The sequence below is a fragment of the Poecilia reticulata genome, chromosome 3, assembly GCF_904066995.2.
Source record: "Poecilia reticulata chromosome 3, P_reticulata-male-v2, whole genome shotgun sequence".
Lineage (NCBI taxonomy): Eukaryota > Metazoa > Chordata > Actinopteri > Cyprinodontiformes > Poeciliidae > Poecilia > Poecilia reticulata.
In genome coordinates, this window is record NC_088832.1 from 2094357 (window position 1) to 2117160 (window position 22804).

Consider the following 22804-nt stretch of genomic DNA (forward strand, 5'->3'; position numbering starts at 1 on the left):
GCACATGAATAATAATTTTTGGAATTCCAATTTGTGCAATTTTATGGTTAATGGCAATGCAGCAGGTGTCGTGGAAAAATGAGGAATTCTCCATTAAATATTTGGTTCTTTCAAATTAAATGCTAACATATCTTTTGGGTTCAGACATGGAACAGAACACGGTAGAGAACTACAGATGTTACTACTGGTACAGACAACAAAGTTGGTTTGTTTATGTTTTTCCAGACATTGTGCAGCTGGTCCCACCAGAGCTCTCACAGCATCACAGTTCATAAAGTTGTGTGTCATTCCAACATGTTGAATCCATAACTATTCTGTAAAATCTCCAACTACAATTTCCCCAAAACGGAGCATACATTGCCGCTCCCAAGTAGGTGGGGCTTGTTGCCCCAACGCCTGAATAAGACGTCGAAGTCTCCTCTGATTGGCTCCTCATTGTTGTAGTTTTGATTTCTACTTCTTATTTTGCAGTTGTGTTTTTTCCACATTAGCAGAATATCTACAAAGATTTGTGAACATTTGTAATAGAAATGCAGCTACGGCTCAAAGCTGGTTTGCTGCACTGCATCCTCTATAGTTTTATATGTTATTTTAATTTCATTTTTCATTTTATGGAAACATCGAGACTGCAAAACTGTGTTTCCTCTGACCTTGCTGTAAGTTTTTATTTTTACCATTTTTAAAACCAAAAACATTGCTGTCTGTGATTGGATGCTACTCCAGTGTCACGTAACTCAAGACTTTGTTTTCTGTACCATTTCAAATGATCTTGAGACCTTTTTAAATCTCTTACCAGTTGTGCTGAATTTCTCAATACTGTTGAAACGTATGTTAAGTAAGCACATGTTTAAGGATATTAGAAAAATAAGCAGGCTTTGGTTGCATATCCAAATTTTTTGACGACCTTTTGTTCCACCCACCCACACTCTGCGCCGTCTCAGGGTGGTGCTGGACTCTGTCCAGTGTGGTGGACTCTGGCCTGTTGCTCAGTCTGAAACTATTTGCATCCTTCAGTTCTTTTTAATGTCAACACTTTTGTTTATTTGTGCAAATATTCTAATTTCTTGAGGCAATAAAAATCACCTCAAAGGTCTGCTGCATGCACACCCTCACAATTACAACACCAATCAGTCTAAAAATGTTAAATACATTAGTTATTAAATAGTTATTTACCCACTGTTGCAACATTGCAAGTTATATCACCGTTAAAAGACTAAGAACATATATCTGCATGTTTTTCAGAGATCTATGGATTAATGAAACCTGAGCAGAATTTCAGCAGAATGTCAACTAATGTCTGAATGACTGAATGTGGTTTGATAAACCACATTTATGTGAGGAATCCCAAATCTACAATAAGATAAAATCGTTGCTTTCTAAAGTTTTACTTGATTTGCAAAACATCATTTTAAACAAGAAATGACTTGACAAAATTCCATCCAGTTCCAGCTGCACCCTTTCCACCACTTCTACCTGATTCACTGAAAAAAACCCAATTGATTTGTTGTCCTTCCCTTCAAGGTTGTGCTTCCCATTAGCACCTAATGCAATGCATCATGCAGTAATTATTACAACTGCTTCTAAGTGTTGTGTGTTTACAGGCCCCTGTTAGTGTAAGTGTGATAGCATTATTCCAACAGCTTAACTACCTTCTGCTTTAGTTTACCGCACTTCAAAGAGTTGAGGCAACAATCTGACAGATTTCAGAAATAATTAGAAACATCCAGAAACACACAGCTAATGCGTTGTGTAGAAACACTACAACACCTAAAGTAATGAGACTGCTGCCTGGACACGCACACAGACGTTAATGGCAATCAGTAGATAAGTCTGAATGCCGAGTTAAATAATCCTTTACAGCGATGCTGTGAGAGCTCTGGTGGAGTCAGCTGCATATTGTCCGAAAAACAAAAACAAACCTTCATGCTCCTGCTACTTCCTGTTGTCTTCTCTGTCGTTTTCACCTGTAGTAACATCCTGCTGTTGATCATGTGACTTGTGCAATGCAATAAAAGTGTTTTCATTGCTTTTCATTAAAAACCTTTTTTTTTTTCTAAGTTGGAGCGTTTCCATATAGCAAATTTATTTTCTAAATTTATATTTGCACAATTCTGTGGTTAATGGGAACGCAGCTAGTGTTGTGTTTAAATTCATTGAGATACAGAGAACAGCCAATTCTTTCAGAAAAGTTAGTGGCAGCAGAAATCAAAGAGTTGAAAGGATGTCTGAATACCTTTGGCTATACAGTATAAGTTGTAGTCATGCTAGCTATTTAATGAGTATAATAGTAAATATCTTTAATGACTGCTATATCTTCATTTACCCAAATCAGAGGGGCTGCATACAAATATGGCAACTACCAAAATACAGTATTAAATCCATTACTTCCCCTCCAAAAATACATTAAACTGCAGTTTTAAACATTTAGGAATATAAGGAGCCTGGAAACCAGGAAACTTCACTAAAGATCAGGACGTGTGAAAAGTGTTTAGCTCTTCTCACTGTGATATCAAATGTGAAATCACGGTTTTTTGTCTTTTTTTTTTTTTTTTTTCTTTACAAAAGTAGCAATAAGACCGTCTTTCTTAAAAGTTTGTTGTGGACATTACAGAAGTTGACTTTGACCTCACTGCATCACAGTGAGGTCAAAGCTCTGTCAGCATAGAGTGGTGTCATCATTCAGAGTAAACATTATTAGTTGCAAGGTTTTTTCTCTTACTGGAAAATTGTTTCTTCACAACACCAATCATCTGTTAGCCTGCAGGTCTTTGCGTCCTGCAGGGCGTGGCCACAGCACCGTTTGAATCTCATTGTGGCTCGTGCTCATCAGGGGCTCGTTTAGTTTTCAAAATGTCTGAGGTTCAGTTTTGAAAAATGTAGAGTGTCAGCATGCATGAAGGCATTATGTAAAAGCAAAAATAAATGTTTTTTTGTCCTTCGGCGATACGAACAGATTGCGTCCTGGTGGGCTTACCTGCTCTCCTGAGAATGACTATTATGGATTCTTTCTTAAAACACACTGTCACTGTTTCTCGGTGTACAAAAACAAGAGTTGAAGACTCAGAAAGATCCAGATTGTTTATTCTTTTACAAAAAGTCAAAGACAAGAAGTTCTGGCAGGACAGCAGTTCTCTTAGGAGATTTAGAAAATGATGTTACCAAACCTGATGTGTTCGCAAAAAGCACAAGCTTGTCTGTATCCTTACTAAGACACGAGACAGCTGCACCATCATACCAACTTCAGTGGGTTTATTTTCTACTAGCTTTACTTTCAGGACTCTTTCTACACCCTCTGTACTTTTATTGTTTCACAGAACGAAACCCTAATAAAGCATTTTCTGATCTACCTGAGAAAATTCTGAAACTGACTCATCCTTTCCTTGTCAGTATGCAAAACAAGCTGCTAACAACTAATTGATTAACTTATCAAGTTGACCAAGGTTGACCAACCCTCATGATTTTGACCTGATGTTGCTGCTTTTCCTTTGATTCTCACTCTTATTTTTTACACGTCAAACATGAAAAGTGTCATGGAATTCTGACTTTGCTTTTTTGATAACTGTCTGTTTTTAAGGTACATAAAACAGTTTGGACATCAGATAAATTTAAACAATAATTGATTTAATCAGCCAAGAGCTAAACCTAATTTCATTGAATTTGTAGAGTTCATCTTTTGGAAGCCATATTTAAGTATAAGCAAAATATCAGCATCAACGTCGGTATTGGCTGATGTTAGCCGTTTTCAACATTTCAGAATCGGTCCTGTGAGTAAAACTAGGCTGATATTAATTACTGATAGTTATTTCCATCTTGTTGCCATTTGTACATCCATTTTGAGAGAGGAGGGAGTTGACCATGTGTTATTTGTTTGAGCATGTGTCAGTGAGAGTGATGAGGTTTTTAACTGAAGCAGAGAAGCAATCATAGCATCATTTACACCATCGGTAAATATCGGTTATCGGCCATAAACATAATGCACAATGTAAACGGGGTACAGACTTAAAAAAAAAACATGCTTGAAATTATTTCTTAAAATGCATTAAAGCATATTTAAATGCTTCTTAAAGTTGGTGACCACCTTGTTGCATGTTTCTATTGTCATATTGATTAACTACACATATTAATATTTTGAGGTTAAAAGGCCTCCTTGCCATCAGCTCCTTTCCTCTGTATTGGATTCAAGTTGCGACTCCAGAAAGTGTTACTTCCAATAAAAAGAAACATGTTGATAAAAATAAAAAATGAGGAGTTAAACCAAAATCTTCCATGGTTATGAATAATTTTGGTCTCAAATGTGGATTACACCAAGCAGAAAAAAAAAAATCTCAATCTGGCTGTACATTTCTGACCAACTTCTTAACCTCTGGATCTGTTTGTGAAACTTTCATTTCAGCCATTAAAATATCAGACATTCATCAGACAGCTGAGGTTCCCTGCCATGAAGGACACACTGATATTCCTGCTGATGATTGTTCATCTAAAGTTACATCTGAAAACATTTAAAATTCTAAAGTTTTCCAATGCTTGCAACAGATAAATGACTATTTAAATAGGCCAAATTCAACTCTACTGCAAACCCTTAATAAACATAACAAGTGTGATTTCAGGCACACCTAATGCAACCAATCCAACCAAGTGTTTATGAGTAAACAGAACACCTGAAATAGCTCAAAGTCTTGACAGGGACATTTCATTGTGAGAGAAACGGTGGCTACTCCAGCTTCAAACTGTAAACCTAAGAATATTAATGAACCTGAGTCATTTGGCCAGGAGGCCTGAACTGAGATTCCTCAGGAATGCTGAATTATTCCAAGACTGCATAAGTTGTGAAACACTGAATTTTGTGATGCGACATGTAATATTTCATTTGGTTATTACAAAGAGATGTTAGTCTTTTCATGGAGGTTGAATACTTTCAGGAGAAAAACGCACGCACGCACGCACGCACGCACGCACGCACGCACGCACGCACGCACGCACGCACGCACGCACGCACGCACGCGTCAATCATTTAATTAGCCCTTTTCCATACAACACTTGCTGAAAACAACATAAGCTGTAGCATCAAAGCCGTAAAACACACAGAGTAAGGCCTATCTTTATTTCCTGTCAACATAAAGCCAGATATTTCTCAGATTCTTTTTTGAATCACTGTTTTTTTTCAATGATAACTTGTTTTCTGTTTGTTTTTCAGATGTTCACACTTTCTGTATGCAAAAGGTGCAAGGCTGGTTTCCCCGACTGAATGTGAAGCCCTAGGCTACAATTTGAACCTTTTACCAGAAAAAACATCCTTAAACTCAGTCACTAACACCTCCTCAGCTGTAAGAGCAAAGTAAACAACTTTAGTTTACAAGACACTAAGGAGAATTTGGAAATATACCAGCTTTTTATCCTTATGTGTATGGCAGAGGAAAACAACATCAGCTGAACATAACATTTGTACCTCGGCCTTTTCAGAAATTTCCATTAGAGAGCAGCGAGCAGCAATATGTGAAGCAGTTCCTCTTGATGTAAAACTGTCTAAATTTCACCAATTTTATGACCAAAGAACAGCAAATTCACAAATGAAGAGGACTAATTTAGCAGCTTTGATAACATGTACGTATATATTTAGAAACGGAAAATGTGTTCTAACCTTTCAGTGCCAAACAATACTGAAAAGATCATAGAGCAAAAGGCTAAACATATAAATATTGTCTGATAGAGAACCCATCAGAATGACCTTAATGAAACCAAACTAAACCTGTCCCTCTGCCCCCTCACCTGCGGTGGCGCTGCACCAAGAACCACTGACGGAAACAACATAAAAACATCTGAAAAAGGAAACTTCCTTCTTCCCAAAATGTGAAGAAAAATAGAGTGGTATGAGATTTTGGGGGTTGCAGAATTCTTAATTTGTTTGGCAAGGGGCCATGTCTCCCACAACACAAGTATTTGTTTTGGTAGTATTTACCCAGAATGCCCTCGCTGCAGTCTGCTCCACAACACTGTAAGATCCAGGTTTATACTTATAAGCTGGTGTTCTTCAATCTATGAGATGCAATTGAAGCAACACTTACCTAGCAACGCCATGAAGCAGATACAGATGGCAAAGAGCGAGCTGAAGCTCAGGCCTACATCCTCCCTATAAACAGCCAATGTCGTCTCACAGTGGCGCCCCCTGTAGCCCTCTGGACAGTGGCAAGTGAATTTAGAGGGTGACTGGGCCACGCAGGTTCCCCGGTGACAAGGCCGCGTAGCGCATAGCGTGTACACACAGGACTTTTTGGTGCCGTTCACATGGATCATGTGACCAGGAGGACACCTGCAAAACACGAAAAAACCAGGGAGAAAAACAAGAGTTGAAAAGAGGTTTAAGTAATTTAAAAACAAAAAAGCACCCTAAACATTCAAACATTTGCTATGACAGTTTAAACTGCACTAGGTAAAAAAAAGAGAAGTTTTTTACTTATTTGTTACAATTGTCACCATGTCCTGACAGTAGGATATGAGACAGATGATCTGTGAAAAAATGGATCTCCTCTGCCTTCTTCATGCGGTCCAATAGCTCGCAGTCAGAAACAACCAATAAGAGCCAGAAGGAGGGTCAGCATTTGGCATCAACCTTGCTTAACCGGCCAAGAGAGGTTGAGTGGCCGAAGCTTTTCCTCTGCCTACATCTCCCAGAATGCTGAGCGGTTCTAAACCAAAGTTCAGTGAAATTATTGAATATTCTATCAGATGTATTTTCTATTGGTATTGATTATGTGTCCATCGTAATATATTTTGTTATTGATTTATTGTTCAGCACTGCATGAATGCACACAGCGATAAACAAAACACATGACACACTAAATCACAGCTGTGGAAAACGTGTACCCAAAAGTAACCATAAGCTGGTCCATTTTTAATCTTCCTTATTAAAAAATTTAAATGGTTTGGGGATTGAAACTATTCCTTTAAATATACTTTGGACAGCTACTTTGGATCATTTATCTGAGAAAATTTGACTCATTACCACCCACATCTAATCTTATGGAATATTTATTACAACTTCCCACCAGTGGAAGAAGTTAATTACTCCTTTAATCATTGATCTTACAGGGATGTAGACTTTAATAGAGAAGGAACGGCGGGAGATGAAAACGCTGACTGTGGTACTGGCAGTAACAAGGGTGATTTTATGCAGATGGGGCCACATTTTCTGCTTCACTTCAGAAAGCACTACTGTAATTAAAAGCTCATTTGGGTGAAGCAACTTAAACAAACACTTTATGAGAGCCGCATCTCATTCAGTGTCTACGGAGCAGTTCTGGGCACCACATCCTGATGCTATCTGAAATGAGTTTTGTGTTTCGTCTCTGGTGAGGTGCTCATGCTTTGAAGTAATGGCTTAACCTCACAGAGAAAGAGCCACAATACATTCTGAGCAGAACTTTCATTTATCTCATTATTGTTTGTCTTTTGCCACTAAACAAAGAAATGGAGAGTCAATGTAGTGTGTCTTCCGCCAAGATGGGTTATTATTCTGCAATCATGCTCACATCAAAATAATCTGTTTAGCTATTTACACTTGTTGGATTGTCAAGAAGTGCTTCCAATACTATTATTTGTATAAAATGACATCTGTGATTCTTTATTTAGTGAAGAGGAGGCGTGTGGCAGCTTAGCTCTCGCTCTAGCAAAAGGAAGCTGCAAAGAAAGGTGGACAGTTTGGATTCTTTTCATTCTACATGACCCATATTCCATTAGCTTCTTCCTGCTTCAACATAAAATTAAAGCCTAATTAGTAATTTGCTGAATTTTTATTTTTCTTACAAGTAAAGCTTATTAATAAACTAGAATCTTATCCAAGTTCACTTGCTTCAATGGAGTAATTGAAAACACATTGCACATATAGTGAAACATTTTAAGTGATAATATCAGTTATTTCTACATAGTTCAAAAATACTCTGTTTATCTTAAAAGTAAATGAAATGTTGTCATAATTTGACCCTGGCAACCAGCGCTGCCATCCCTCCAGTGACTGGATGTTGCCATGGGGATGGAGCTCACCAGCAGACCTTTGGAACAAGCAGTTCCCCTCCAAAACAAGTGGTGGCAACAATGATAATATCAATATGCTCCAATATTTATTAAGATAGCAAGGTCTTCTAGAACATATTTTCAGTTTCAGTGAATTATTTTGAAAGTACAGATATTGGGCTCTGAAGCGGCCCTGGTGCTGAGCAGCTGTTTGCCAATCCTGAGTTAGCAACGGCCCCAGCCTGGAAACCCTTAGCACAAGTTTCTGGCTTCAACAGAGGCTGTTGAAGAAGCCTCTGTCTGACTGACAGTCTGAAGACTGTAATGACATGCTAACAGCTCAATATCCAGGCAGCAGAGAGGATATTCAATGATAACATGTCCTGGATGACACCATCAATTTGTCTTTTTGCATCACTGCTAATCCACCTCATTTGCTTTTGCTGCTCCTCTTTAAAGCTGTGTCAAATATGACTTAAAGAAAAGTTGACTTTGCAATTTAAAGTCTTGGAATTGGGTCTCTGTCTCTTTAAAATTGCTCTTTCTGGAACTCCGACTTCAGGAAGTCATCACAACATGGCTCCTATTTAACAACATTTTAACCAGTGTTGCACTAAGAAGTAGCTTCTATTATGAGCTCAGTAGATCAGCAGCTCCACCAGGTGTTTGCTAATTGCTGCTGACTAGTCTGAAGGAGTTGAGAGAGGGAGTTGCGGTGGAGGGCTGATCTGTGAAGCAGAAGCTTGGAAAGTGAAGCTCTGAGTACAAGATTCCACCTGGGTCGTTTTTAGTGCGTGTTGACCGTTTGATCTGAGGAAAAAAATCAATAGAGTCTCACACTCTTTAATGTGAATTATAATGTAAGTCGACACTGTTTCACATCATGGAAGATACACACAATGTTTGTATACATCCACCCATGGGCATTGGAAAATCCATGTATGAGGGAGACTATATGAAATATGGATTTTTTTTTTCCCTGAGAGAAACAGAAGACGATTAATATGTGACCCCCTTTGGAATCAACACTGAAGTCTCCAAACATCCAGAGTCAGCAGTGGGGCTGTGATGTGATGAGCGACTAGAAACTCCTATAGTTCAGTGACTCCTTCCTCTGAATGTGGCTTCTCTGCTCTGGTTCAGTCTGACCCATAAACCTACTATTGTCTCCAGACTTTGAGGTTCTAATGAGGAACAAAATCACTCTGATCTCACATTAATTCTTGTAAATTCCAGTTTTTGGTGGTGCCATTACAGCCAAGACTGAATTCAGTGTTGCTTTAGACACTATTTTGCTGTATTTCATGGTGTTTTTTTCAAGCTATTTTCTGCAGAGAAGAAAGTTTGAGAGTTTTAATGCCATTTTTTATTGTGAAAAAAATAAAAATAAAAATTCAACACTGGTGAGTGTTTAGACAGTCAACGATGTTGCAATTCTGCTTAGCTGTGAAAACAAAGAGGAATGGATTGTCTGAGGCACACTTCAGATTTAATTTCTGCTGTTCAGAGAAAATGCCCACTATCCTCATAATGCTGGTAGGAAACACAGTCCCGGCTGTTGGAGAGATATTTCAGAAGATAATTTGCTCTGTTTGGGGATTTGTGTGCCCTCTCCAAAGCTCAGCACTCAGCGTTCATCATGCCTGGCTGCAGACTGTGTAGGTGTTGAATGCAGGACAGCTGTCAGTCAGGCAGACATCACTGCTTTTCTCGTGGTCTCTCTGTTAACTGCTTTCATTAGCAATGACTAGAGTCTGTGCTTTGATGAGTTTCTCCTCCTAACCTGTTTTAACAAAGCAGCTACTATTCATGGATAATATTTGATAGTTTTAAAAGATTGTCTGACACACACGGACTCATGTTTGTTTCTCTATCTTTGTGGGGATTTTCCATTGACTTCTATTCATTTTTACAGCCTATCCCTAAACAAAAGCAGCATTTCACCTCATGGGGTCCAGGTTTTGGTACACACAAAGTAGTATAAGTCAGGTAAATGATCCCTGCAATGCTTCACATAGATATCACACCCACGTACACAAGTTTTATATTCAGATATATGTCAGATGCATGCTACGTTGGGGTGCAGTTGCCACTAAACACACATTGTTGTGTTAGATTTAACTTGTACCATGTACAGTGATCTGACAATAGTTATTTTTATATATTAGAGATGTTAATCTTTCAGCATCAAGTGATTCAGTTTCAACTTTTAGGGTCACGAGTCGATTCAGAAACTAGTTTTAATTCAGAATCTAATTTTTTTGTTCCAACAATCAAGAGATTAAGTTTAGCTTAAGCAGCTGACGAGGAAAAGACAGTGAACACAAACAGAACATTTACTTAAAGCTAATGTATCAAGTTTCATACTGTATTAAATTCCAACAGTTTGTTTTTAAACAATAAAAGGTTTGTGCATAAAATTTACTTAAATTACCAGTATTAGGTTAGCTTAGATGCCTGGCTTTTTCCTAAATTAAATTTATATACAAAACATTAAGCAGATTAAAATAGATTTTTGAGCATTTTGAACTGATCCAAAATTTCCAGAGCTAGCAACTGCAATTCTGTATAGAATGTATATTTTTTGCAGCTTTGTTGTGTACGGATGCCATTTGTTGTTGTGTTTTTTTCCCCCCCATTTAAAAATTTTCCCCAAATTTATCCTGACTTCAGTAAAAATACAAAAAATGTATTGAGCATGCATTAACAACAACAAAACGTAAGTAATAACTGTTATTATTACGTGTTAACACCCTAGTTTAGTACAACTATGCTTCACTAACTTCTCAGTGTTACTTTAGTGAACACTGAGTAACACTCTGGGCTGTGATTGGTTATTGTGTGGTGGGGGAGGCAGAGCCAAGTGCTTTTTTCTTGTTTCCTCTTAAAATGGTTTCTTGTTTTATCTAACATTAGTAGGTTTAGCTTTGCTATTCTCTATGGATTTTTGCATCTAGATCAGTGGTTCTTAACCTTTTTTGAGGTACCAAACCCACCAGTTTCATATGTGCATTCACTGAACCCTTCTGTAGTGATAAATATAATATGATCCCCCCCCCCAAATTCAAGACATAGGGGTGACCCAACTAGACTTTAGTTAGGTCATCCCAAGACCACTAAGTCTTCTTAAAAGGTAGAATCTCTGAGAACAGTTCTTCAAAATATAGTCAGTGTTTTCAGCAAAGTTGAGCTGACTGTCCAGGAACGACCCAAGGTATTTAAAATTTGCCACAGTTTCAACAAGTTGGCCATCGAGAGAAACTGGAACCACTTTAAGGTCTTGTTTAGATCATTTAATTAGCTCTACATTCTTAAGATAATGAAAAATTAACAAGACTTTCCGGTATTCTGATTTAGTAATGTAATTATATTAGCTGTGTTACCACCCCCTCGCCACTAGAGGCAGTACCAACCCCAAAAAGATTCGACTAAGGAGCAGATTTAGAAGTACAAAGCTACATAATTTGGTAAAAACTGAGCTTTGCTGAAGTAACTAAAGACACAAGCTCAAATCCATGCTGAGAGTGGAGCTCCTTCAATCAGTTCTCCTCCGCAGCTCTGATTGGCTAAGCAATGTAACGTGATCCTCTGCAGCAAGTGATGGCAAAGCGGCGCGTCATCACGACTTTACACAAGTGTGTCTTTACCTCCACGGCAGAGGCTCCGCCGAACCCCTGAGTCCGACTCATCGAACCCCTGGGGATCGATTGAACCCAGGTTAAGAACCACTGGAGTAGATAGATAGACTAGTTCATTAAGGAGAAGTTTTCTCTTGTTTTTGACTCAAGAAAATTCAGCTGTATTAAAATACCTCAGAAATATTTTTACTTTTTTTGATTTGTTTCATGGAAATCTTGTAAAGAACATCAGTAACGCCTAATGAGTGAGAATTGTCGACTTTTATCATAATTATTTTTAATGCAACATAGCATTTGAGCTACCTTCACTTGCTTGTGTTTTAGCTGTTGAAATCTGCCCAACTTGGCGTCTCTAGCACCATTTAGATGAGTAGTTTCAGATCACTGGTCATAATAACACAACCGAAACACATTTCACTAGATCATTCATGGCCACTGGCCATGTGCACGGTGGTGTAAAACAGGAACCAGAGGCTAATGGCTCAGCGGTGATTGGAGTGCAATGGGGGGGTGACTGATCAAAGAACGACACAGATCCACTGCCACGACTCAATCAGGATGCAAATCAGCCGTATTATAAAAATAAAACAAAAAAAAAAAACGTCTGCTTTTCCTCCTTTCCACAACAACTGTGTAAATAGAGTCTCTGGGAATGTTGACGCTGGAAGGATTTTCCCAGAAAGAAAGGAATACACTCGTCTAAATTTACATCTGCATATGAACAACTTGTAGTGAGCGAGGCCTTCTGTGGGCTACATTTGGAGACAATTATTCTTAGCGCTCCCTGAAGCCTGTGCCCAGGCTCTTAGAAATGCAATAAATAGTTATTAAAACATTAAAAAACAGACCTAAATTTAACAACTGCCATAACTTTAATTTATTAGCCATAATCCACTCTTGTATTCTGTGTTAAAAACAGAAGTAGAGCCGTACCCAGCTTTGGCAGGTTGTGGCGTTTTCAGATTTTAATGACAGACAGAAGATCTTCCAGAACAAGAATTCTGATCTGCTGCTAACAGGAGTTAATAAAAAAACATTCTCAGCTACACATTGCTCTCAGCTATTGCTGCTTGGATTTATTTATTTATTTATTTATTTATTTATTTATTTATTTTTGGAATCCAAAAACTGCTAGTAAAGAGAACATACCAACTATCAGTGCCTAAATTGTGGACATGCATATTTATATGGGCAGCATTGTGTGTTTTTCAGGCATATAATGCCAATTTACAGTACAATTAAGTAATTATATCAACTTCAGTTGTTATGAAAATGCTCTATATATCAGATGTAACCTAAGGGAAATTTGACTTTGTAAATTAGCACCTTGAAATTGGGACTCTGTCTCTTTAAAAACTCCTGCTCTTTCTGAAACTCTGCCTTCAGGAAGTCATCACAACATGGCTCCTCTATTAACCATTTTAAAAACATTTTTACCAGTGTTGCTCTGAGAAGTAGCTCCTATAATGAGCTCAGCAGATGCACAGTTCCACCAGGTGTTTGCTAATTGCTGCTGGCTAGTCTGAAGGAGCTGAGTAGGGGAGGTGCGGGGGACGGGTGCTCTGTGAGACGGAAGCTTGGAAAGTGCAGCTCAGAGGAGAAGCTGCAGGTCCACTGAGGTTGAATGGTTGCCATGGAGATTAAAGGATTTCTGAAACATGCACGAAAGAATCAAAGCAACACTCCAGGTATGATTCTGATGAGGGCATAACATTATAACATGATGCAAAGCTCAAAAAGTCCATTTTACATAATACTGCTCCTTCAAGCGTGTTCGTGGTTTCTACATTAGGCTAAATGGACAGCTTTTCTGAGCTTAGGGGCTCAGTGCCAGCATTTATTGCGCTCTTACCATCTTTTAACGTTTAGTTCAGATGATGGAAAAAGGAACAAATGCAATGGATGAGAGTAGAGAGGTAGACCGTGCATTTGGCAGAGGTAGAAGGTTAGAAAATTCATGAAGATGAGTCATAGAAATATAACAGATGAATGGAAGAGCTGCGTGTGAGAAAGAGCATTGTTGGGGGCCGGGGGGAGGAGGTAGATGGATGATGTGGGTGAGTGGATCAGGGAAATGGAAAAAGAAAGAGAAGGTGTGGGTGGGGGCAAGATTAAAAGCTAGAAAGCCAGAAGGCTGGACACACTGATTAGAGACTGATGTTTCCAATAGCAGAGAAATTGCTGGGACTAGTGGATGTGACTAAGAGCACCGTTTGATTGGGTGTGTGTGCACCGCACAGCGTTCCCACTGATTCTAACGAGTGGAAAACACAGAGGTGCATATGAAATGTTGATCAAGCAGAAGTTGGAGACCCATCCAGGGCATCAGTCATCCACAGAGAGCATCGGTCTCAAATGATTCTGTCACCAGGCAACAGGCTTTCAGGCTCTTTTTAGTGTTTATGAAGGCAGATGTGTTGGTTTTGACTTCTGGAAAGTTTTACAACCGTTTATGTAATGTTGACAATGTTTTTGTATCATTTTCATGATACATCATAATCAAAAGAAATATCTATGATCATATTCTAAGTTAAAATATGACACTTTAATAGCAGACAACTGTGAGTTTTAATGTGCAAACCGGTTTAAGCGTATGCACAGAACAAAAGAAAACTTATGTAGTGGTGATTCAATAAATTAAATCCTAAATAGATGACAGGATATTGTATTGCAATTGAATTCAATTTAAGGTTTTAAAACTGGTCAACATCAATGAAAATTAAGTGATTTTTTTCACTTAGTCAATTTTCTCAATTAAGAGCTTTAAAATTATATTCTATATTGTAAATTATTTAGTACAGAAAACATCATGAAACTGAGCTCATAAATGTCTTCAGAGCAAGTTATGAGCTCAGAACATGTTATCATGTTTCTCTTTCTGAGCTTAAATGCAACAGCAGAGAAAATTTTTCAGCCTCATCATGTTGTAGAAAGTTTGGGCTTTGAATTACCGTATTTTCCGCACTATAAGGCGCACCTAAAAACCTTCAATTTCCTCAAAAGCCGACAGTGCGCCTTATAATCCGGTGCGCCTTATATATGGACCAATATTGAGCCACAACAGGTCTAGCAACTACAGTAAGCAGCCGCCGACTTCATTTTCCCCCGTAGAAGAAGAAGTGCGCGGTGCATCCTGGGATTGTTGTCAGAACGCTGGTTTGTTAATAAAGTTTGACTGACCTATCTACCCATAGACATAATATAAGAGTAGACCCCGCATTGGCTGCTCCGGCGCAGGAAATACGGCGGCCATCTTGGAGCGGTATACCCTCCTACTTTGCTCAATCAAAACAGTAGAAGATGCCTCAGCACTGAGGGATATTGTTGTTCTGATCGATGGACTATTGATGTGAGGGCTCCACAGACAACATTTCACAAGTAAGATGGACATATTATTGTGTATATATTGTGATTAGAATATTACTTTACTGTATTTATGTCCACCGGCGAGATACCAGCTATTAGCTACAGTGCTTGGTGTAATACGGGTTCAGCCCCGCTATGAAGGCTAACCGAGATTCCGTAAATCTAAAAAAATTAATTATTCTCTAACATTGACTTAGATTATCTGACACAATAGCCTATATTAGAAATGAAACAATATAACACATATTATAAAACTTGTGTTATAACATTCACCAGCAAAGTTTACACAGGTGGCAAAGACTATTATTTATATGTAATTCTTTCACTAGTAAGATACATCCTAAATCGTCCGTTTTTGTTTTGAAAGCTTCTTAAAGACACGATGTGAGGAAGAAGAGAGCGATATCTATAAAGAGAGACGGATTCACTGCAGCACGGATGAATCTCACATCGGATTTTGGACTCAATCTCAGCTGCTGAATCTCTCTGAAGCTAGAACTCGTCGGCTGAAAAACACATATATATATATATATACACATCTAAACATGTATCCAATATATATTATTCAGTATTAATCATTATTTATTTGTGCCATTATTAATCATTATTTATTTGTGTTTGTATAGTTATATAAATATGTACAACTCACTGACATCACTTCCTGTTACCCGTTATTTTGGGCCTTGTAGTTTAGTCACAGTATAAAATAATGCATATATCTGGACCCAAAACTACATCACAACATGGGACGGCCAAATGAGGCAACAAAGCAAAAATTAAATTCTGATGAATAAAGCAATATAAAACAAGCAAAAAAAAAAAAATCTAAGATCTAAGCAATAATTAGGTCAAAAAAAGTGAAAAAAAATTGGCATTTAAAAATCTTTTAAGTCTTAAAAAAGTTAAAACTTGTATATGTTCACTTATAAACCAGTGAAGAAATTTCAGTCTTGGCCACAAAATTCTGTCTTTTTTCTACATTCTCTCTAGCCTGAAAATGCAATGGTCCAAATGAATCGCTTGACCTTTTTAGAGATTTTGCTTAGCACCAGGGGTATTTATTGATAGTGATCAGACATGAAGTGGGCAGAAGGAGAAGGTTGGAATATCAGCAGCAAAGGTCTAAGCTCTGGACCAGACTTCAGGCAGACCGGGCAGTTTCCCCATGGGCCAATTTTTGTTTGTTTTTTTAATTATGATGCTTATTGGTTAATAAAACTGGTAGATCGGCCCATTAGTCATGACTGATACCAGACTGGACCAATTGCAGCAGCTCAGGGCCACGCCCCCTCCCTCAGTGGCCTCAAGGTTGGGAACTGAACCTAACATGGCCTACACCAGCAACGCCCCACCAACTGAATCACTAACAGTCTATAATTTATAGGACATTCAAGGCCATGTAGAGTGTGTGTAAAAATGTAACTATAACTTTAAAAACAATTTCGTTATGCCACAATTTTGCAGTCCTATTGTTTGTCTTAATATAATAGCAACACATCTAAATATTTGCAGAGAACTAAGAATACAGACTCTGACTCAGCGGGGTGACTAGAAATAAATGGGAGATGAAAACTGTTTGGAGATCCAGGGAAGTTTCTGGAAGCCAGCAGTAAAGGGCCAGCAGAGAGGAAACAACAGCAGGAGACTCCTCTGAGCCGCTGCGACCGTCACCTGGAAGGCATTTAATGGCCTTACTTTATTTACTCATGCACATTTGTTTAACTAACAGAGCTGAAAACAAAATATCTGAAGAGATGAATGCAGGAATATGCAGCCAAAGATGATATCTCAGCTTTTACTCCTAAACTACAGGATCCTTCAATTCCCATCATTTCCCAAAGTATTTGGCAAAATTGTGTTATGCTTGATAAATGATGGCACTTTACCTGAGAGTTTTATTGTAAATTGTATTGAGATTTGAGTGTTCGCCAAGGCAATCTATGAAACTATTTTTTGAAGAGCCTGGGAGTAGAAAACACATTGATTCCTGCGTACAACGCTGGTTATTTAGTGAAGCAATCTTTGGTATGGAACACATTATACTGGTGACTTCAGCGGTGATGTGCTAGATCTAAACATAAACATAAAAATAGATAATTATGTGAAAATGTGACTGCATGTAGCACTAGGGTAAAGCATTTCTTGAATCATAAGCCGTTTTCGCACTGCAAGGAACGGAACGGTACGGAACGGCTCCAGCCCTGTTGTGTTTGCATATACACCGAGGGCGCCATCGAAGCTGTACCTGATGTCATTATTTTTGAAACTAAACAATGGTTTCGATGTAGCGGCCGAAGCCTTTTCCTCAGAGATGCGGCGGAAAACTTTCTCTTTCCTCGTTGACCGATCTAGCTCATTCTGTACTCGTTCATCAGCGAGTAAGCGGAGGAAAAAAATTACCTCATCATTAGACCAGGTGATTGCACTATATTGAGACGAATCCATTGCTAATTAAAACTAATAATAAAAATATTGAAAAGAGCACTCTTTACAAAATAAAATACAGTTTAGTGAGACCCAGCTCTCAACGGAAAATCAACGTCTGACTCCATATTAACCAGCGGCCAATCAGCTTCTGATTCTAAGCAGAACTGCTTAGCCGGCCCGATTGGAACCACAGCTCTTGTGGTTCCAAGGGGCCGGGTGGAACCGGTCGCAAGTTCTAATGCAAACACGGTCGAAACCGTTCCGTTCCGTACCGTTCCGTTCCGTACCGTTCCTTGCAGTGCGAAAACACCTATAGAGATTTTATAGGAGTTGGAATGATATAAAAGTCATAGTTGGATTCACTGAAAGTGTTTTACGTTTGTGCTCAGGCCTGAAATAACTACACCTGGTGCTGCAATCTGAATGTTATAGAAATAGACTAAAACTTTTTAAATCAGGTTATTTTTTAGCTATGTTTCTTCATATGTTAAGTTGGTAAACTTTTGCAAAAGACTTATTTTCTAGACTTCTATAAAATGCTTTCCTGTGAATTGATGAATTTACATCCGAATGTTGCCACCTCATAAGAGGTGAAAATATATGTTTTCTTTTTCCTTGAGATCTACAACAACTGCTTTTGTTTAAATCTGTTCAAAATGTAATTTTAGAAGCAAAGTGTCTGATCAAAAACACATTTTGTTCCTGCTGGTGGTCTAAAATATGATGTGGCTAAAACGTCACCTGTCTTTTGTAGAATGGTATTAATGCATGCCTAAAATGGTGATAGTGAAAACAGCTCATCAGCAGACATTGGGGTAAACCCTGAATCCATCACAGGGAAACACAAAGATACACAGGACAGACAACCACGCACACACACGCACGCACGCACGCACACACACACACACACACACACGACCAGAGGGCAATTTATAGAAACCAGTCAAGTTTTTGGACTGTGGGAGGAAGCCGGAGTAACCAGATTAGAAGAACTGATCAACTTTTCTTCTCTTCTACTAAACCTCAGGTATTGGTATTGTATTAGTCAATACTGATTCGATACAGAAAAACAGCTGAATTTACTTAAAATGTTTCCTTATTTAAACACAGACATAGGATGCACTGAACAACAGATGCATTTGATAACTCTGCATCAGTACAACACACTTAAAAACACCAATAACTTCACAAATTTGGTTAATCATGTAAAAACGACTTTGATTTGTTCACTCAGTTCAATTAGGCATATAAGAACCAATGCAAAATGAGCTGCAACAAACCTTTCAAATGGTTCAGAAAGTGCAATTAGGAATTCAAAGCATAATGTAAAATAAATACTAAAGCATGAGGCACTGAGAGCACAAAGCATAAAGTTAGACTCAATGGATTTGCCCTTGTGGATTGGGTCCATTGTCACTGACACATTTTTTTAATGCAGCGACTGATACAGATATTAGTATCAGATCGGTCCGTCTCTAACCCAGAGAGATCCTACGTGGTCATGGTTACAACATGCTAATTCAACGTAGAAAGTTTGAAGTCCACAACCTTCCTGTTGAAAGGCAACATAGCTAACTGTTCAATCATCCAAAAAGTGCTTGAAAAAAAAATACCTGAATGAGTTTTTATTAACCGTCTATTATGACTCCTCTCACTTTACCACTGATTCCTCTTTTTATTTATTGATCGCTTCTTTGTGCCATTTCCTTGCACAGAAGGTAAAGCTCCCATTGAGTTGATTTGAAAGACTGATAGAAGTCAAGAGTCCATCAAGAAGGTTTTCAGTCAAAGTGAGGACTGACCTTTGAAGACTTGGATGCACTCCAATGAGTTTGTCTGTGTGTTTTTTTTAAGTAAAGCTCTTTAAGTAAATTCCAGTTTTCCTCCAAACATATTGAACATATCCTGAGTGTCAGTAATTTTTGAAGCATTATCATTCCAATTCTGAAAGTAATCCAAAGTGTAGAAGCTCCAGATTAGTGAAAGCCTGTGCACAAAAACACCAGTCTCAGAGACCTTTGGGAGTCCAAATCTCTATTGTTGAGACATGTGACTAACTCTCAGATTGAGGTGGAAGAACTGCCTGGGTATAAATACAAGCTGATCAATAAAGGAGCTTTTTCCTGTTTGGTTGTTGCACCTCTGGTGACAAAAGATGGCAGAACAAGATTATATCTAAATCTGGGCTTCACCGTCTTGTCTGAGAGGTATTAGAACTCTTAGGCTGTGGAGAAACTTTAGGTTTCTGTGAGACTTATGAACTCTTTATCTTTATTCAGGTTAGACAATAATTTGAAAGTTCATTCCCTTGTCATAAAACTTCCTCTTTTACAGAGTTGTTTGTAATGTAGAAATGTTATTTTTGGTCTTTTTTAACCTTCATATTTGTTTTCGGGTTTCTTAGCTCAGTTGATAACTAATGAATAGAAATTAGTTTATGTAATTCTTGACTGGATTAACTCTAGTCGATTACGCTAATAATCTTTAGATGAAGTGTAATGATCTTTGATTGATCCCAAATAAATCCAAATCATGAAGAATACACAAAAAAAGTCAGTCGTTGTGGCTTTGACCTAAAAAGATGAAATGAATGTAAGCCTCCCAGAGTGAATGAACTCTATACCATGTGTGTATGAGTGTGTACCTGCATTCGTGCACTCTCCACAAGTCCACGCAGGTAAACGGGGCTTTACAGTGGTACTTTTTGCAGGAGTCTGATGAACATCCGACGGAGAGCCCTTGCACGCTGACCTGGGAAACCCCGTCCCGTGGCTGGCTGTCTAGTGGCATGTAACGACCGTTGAGGCGTAGATCCCTGATGCAGCCTGCAGAAGGAGGAATCAAAGTGGACGACTCAGTGGAACAGGGAAATGTTGCTGTAGGAATTCATCTACCCAGACATAAAATTAAATAGTTTAGCTTGAAAGTCCATGTTACTAATAGATTAAAGAACTGGTTTATTTTTTCATTCACCAAAAAGGTTCTGCAGAGTGCCAACATGTTTTACGTAAGTTGCTGAATAATGGGGGGCGGGGGAGAAAAGCACTAAGAGGATTAAAGTCAATGATTTCCATGCATATGGAATATAACATTATGTGTTCCGTAGTGCTTTGTTATCTACGCTAATTAAAAGTTCTTCTCGTGCAGTCACCTGATAAACTTATCAAAGTGGAGTGTGACCACTGGCTGTTAGACACTGAAAATATCTGTTTGGAGCAAACCTCTAAACCCCTGCTCAACTATAGCAAAAGTCTGCCAGCAATGCCGTATCTATTAGAGCCATAATAGAGGAACCTTCACTCCAAGCAGCAATTAAAATAAACACATCCTTTGTGATCAAGCTACCAGTCAGTGATTGAACGCAGCAGGAGCTGAAGCTGAGCCAGGTACAGAAGGAATAAAGTGCTTAATGCTTGATATGCACTTCTGTGAACTTTTGAGCCGACCTCCAGCTGAACCCAAAACTAAACTAACCCACAGCTCGTCAGTTCAGTGACATTTCCAGCCAAATTAGAATTGTCCACTTGTTCGCTGCAGTGAAGGAAGCTATGTTAGCAGTGCTGCAATTTAGATCTCATCGCTGCCATTTATTAACCCTCTTAGTGGTGTTGGAGTGTTTCGTTGTGGTTTGGTTTCAGAGACAAAGTTCAGACTGTTGAGTACCCAGTGATGTCGCAGGATTCCTTGTCGCAGGAGGCTATATCCATTCTGAAGCCAGCTACAGTTTGGATAGGCCGGTTTGTGACTCAGCAACCGGTGCTGGCAAATGAGAAAGAGACTACTCACTTATGTTCTCTTTGGAGGGTTAGTGACTAGCATGGTCACTCACTGAATTTGTTTTCTTATCTGTTGGCAATTAGCACGGATAAGCTAGTGTTAGCATTGAATTTGCTAGCTTTACCGTTGGCCAGGAAGCTACTAGCATGCCTATAGGCCATTTACCCTCGACTCATACTTTTATCTTTAAAGGAAACTTTATCAAGATAGTTGGCATACACTGTCTGTAAGAATCATACATTAGATTTATTGACATGTGAGTTTACTGAAATCCAACATGACACCAAGTATAAACATAATATACTATGCCGAGCTGAAGTTGGCTTCTGACTGAGGTTTCCAATTTATCAGATAGCTAAAGGTGATTCCACCTAATTTTTTTCTCCTCCTAATCAGAAGTAGGTAATCTAATGTGTGACCAACCGTGTGCTAGCCACTAGCTTCTCCAAAGCTAATGCAAGGTAGTAACCTCCTTCTCAGTTGCCAGCGCCGGCCATCACTAAACCTGGATATCTCTAGTTTCTAGCTGTAATAACTGAAGCTGTGTGCTGACTCTAGATTGTTCCTCTTTAGGTCCAAATATAATAACTTCAGTTTTGCTTCTGGAGTGAACTGGAGAAAATTATTGATTTCTTCTAAGCATTTGTTCAGGGCACTGTTGAGTTCAGAGTCACCTGGTAACATTGTAATGCAGAGCTGTATATCATCTGCATAGTTATGGTGGCTAATCTTATTTCCTGTTATAACCTGAGCTAGTGGGAGAATATTGAATAAGAGACGTCCTAGAATTGAACCTTGGTGTGCCCTGCATGTGGTTTCTGTCCTCTATGAGAAGTTAAGTTGAATCAAAGAAATCCCAGTTTTGTCTTTTTTGTAAGATTCCAACCAATTGAGTACTTGATTGGAGTGTCAAAGTCTTTAGTTTTACTATTGTAGAAATCAGTGGAAATTTGCTAATTAGGTCATATGGCTTCCTATCAGGATGGGAAACCAGCAGCTTTTACACTGTCAGATTTCAGCTCTATGTCCTGAATTCGATCAATACAATAAAGGTAATTATTTTTGCCTTTTTGTTGTAATAATCTCTGTTCCATTAAACTATAAAAAAAACCATCATGGAAATTAGTAATGATGTTACTCACTATTAGAAACTCAGTGTCCCAGAAACCAAACCAGAAACAGCTTTTAGAGGATTTGTTATGTGTTTTAATATCAATTTAAATATTCCACTATTCCAAATACCTCATTCAGACAATTATAATAAAAAAAAATGGTACACAGATGCACAAGAGCTGTAAAAATAACTATGTGACATATAATACAACAATTAAAACATGTAGGACAAAACAGTAGAGTAAAATAAAATAAAGTGGATGATATTCATTACAACAAGTCAAAGGAAAGAGAGTAAAAGCATATTTTTAATTAGATTTCACAACAGTGAGTGAAAGTGTCTGTCTATCGTGCAATTACAAAGCATCCCACTGTTTTGGAGCCACAGCGCTTTATCACCTCTGAGTCTGCATCACGTCTTTGGAACATATAAAAACATCTGGTGCACTAACCTGAACAAGTGAGATTGTACATAT

General features: G+C 38.4%; 1 protein-coding gene across 1 annotated transcript in view; it reads right to left on the bottom strand.

The window, feature by feature from the left end:
• LOC103462246 (neural-cadherin) overlaps positions 1-22804 on the bottom strand; it is a 353789-nt gene that overhangs the window by 31555 nt on the left and 299430 nt on the right. The window contains exons 34-35 of the mRNA XM_008404906.3: positions 20083-20263; positions 6063-6307 (exon numbers count right to left, since the gene is read on the bottom strand). Coding sequence (XP_008403128.2) covers positions 6063-6307; positions 20083-20263 — 426 coding nt within the window. The remainder of the gene's footprint in view (positions 1-6062; positions 6308-20082; positions 20264-22804) is intronic.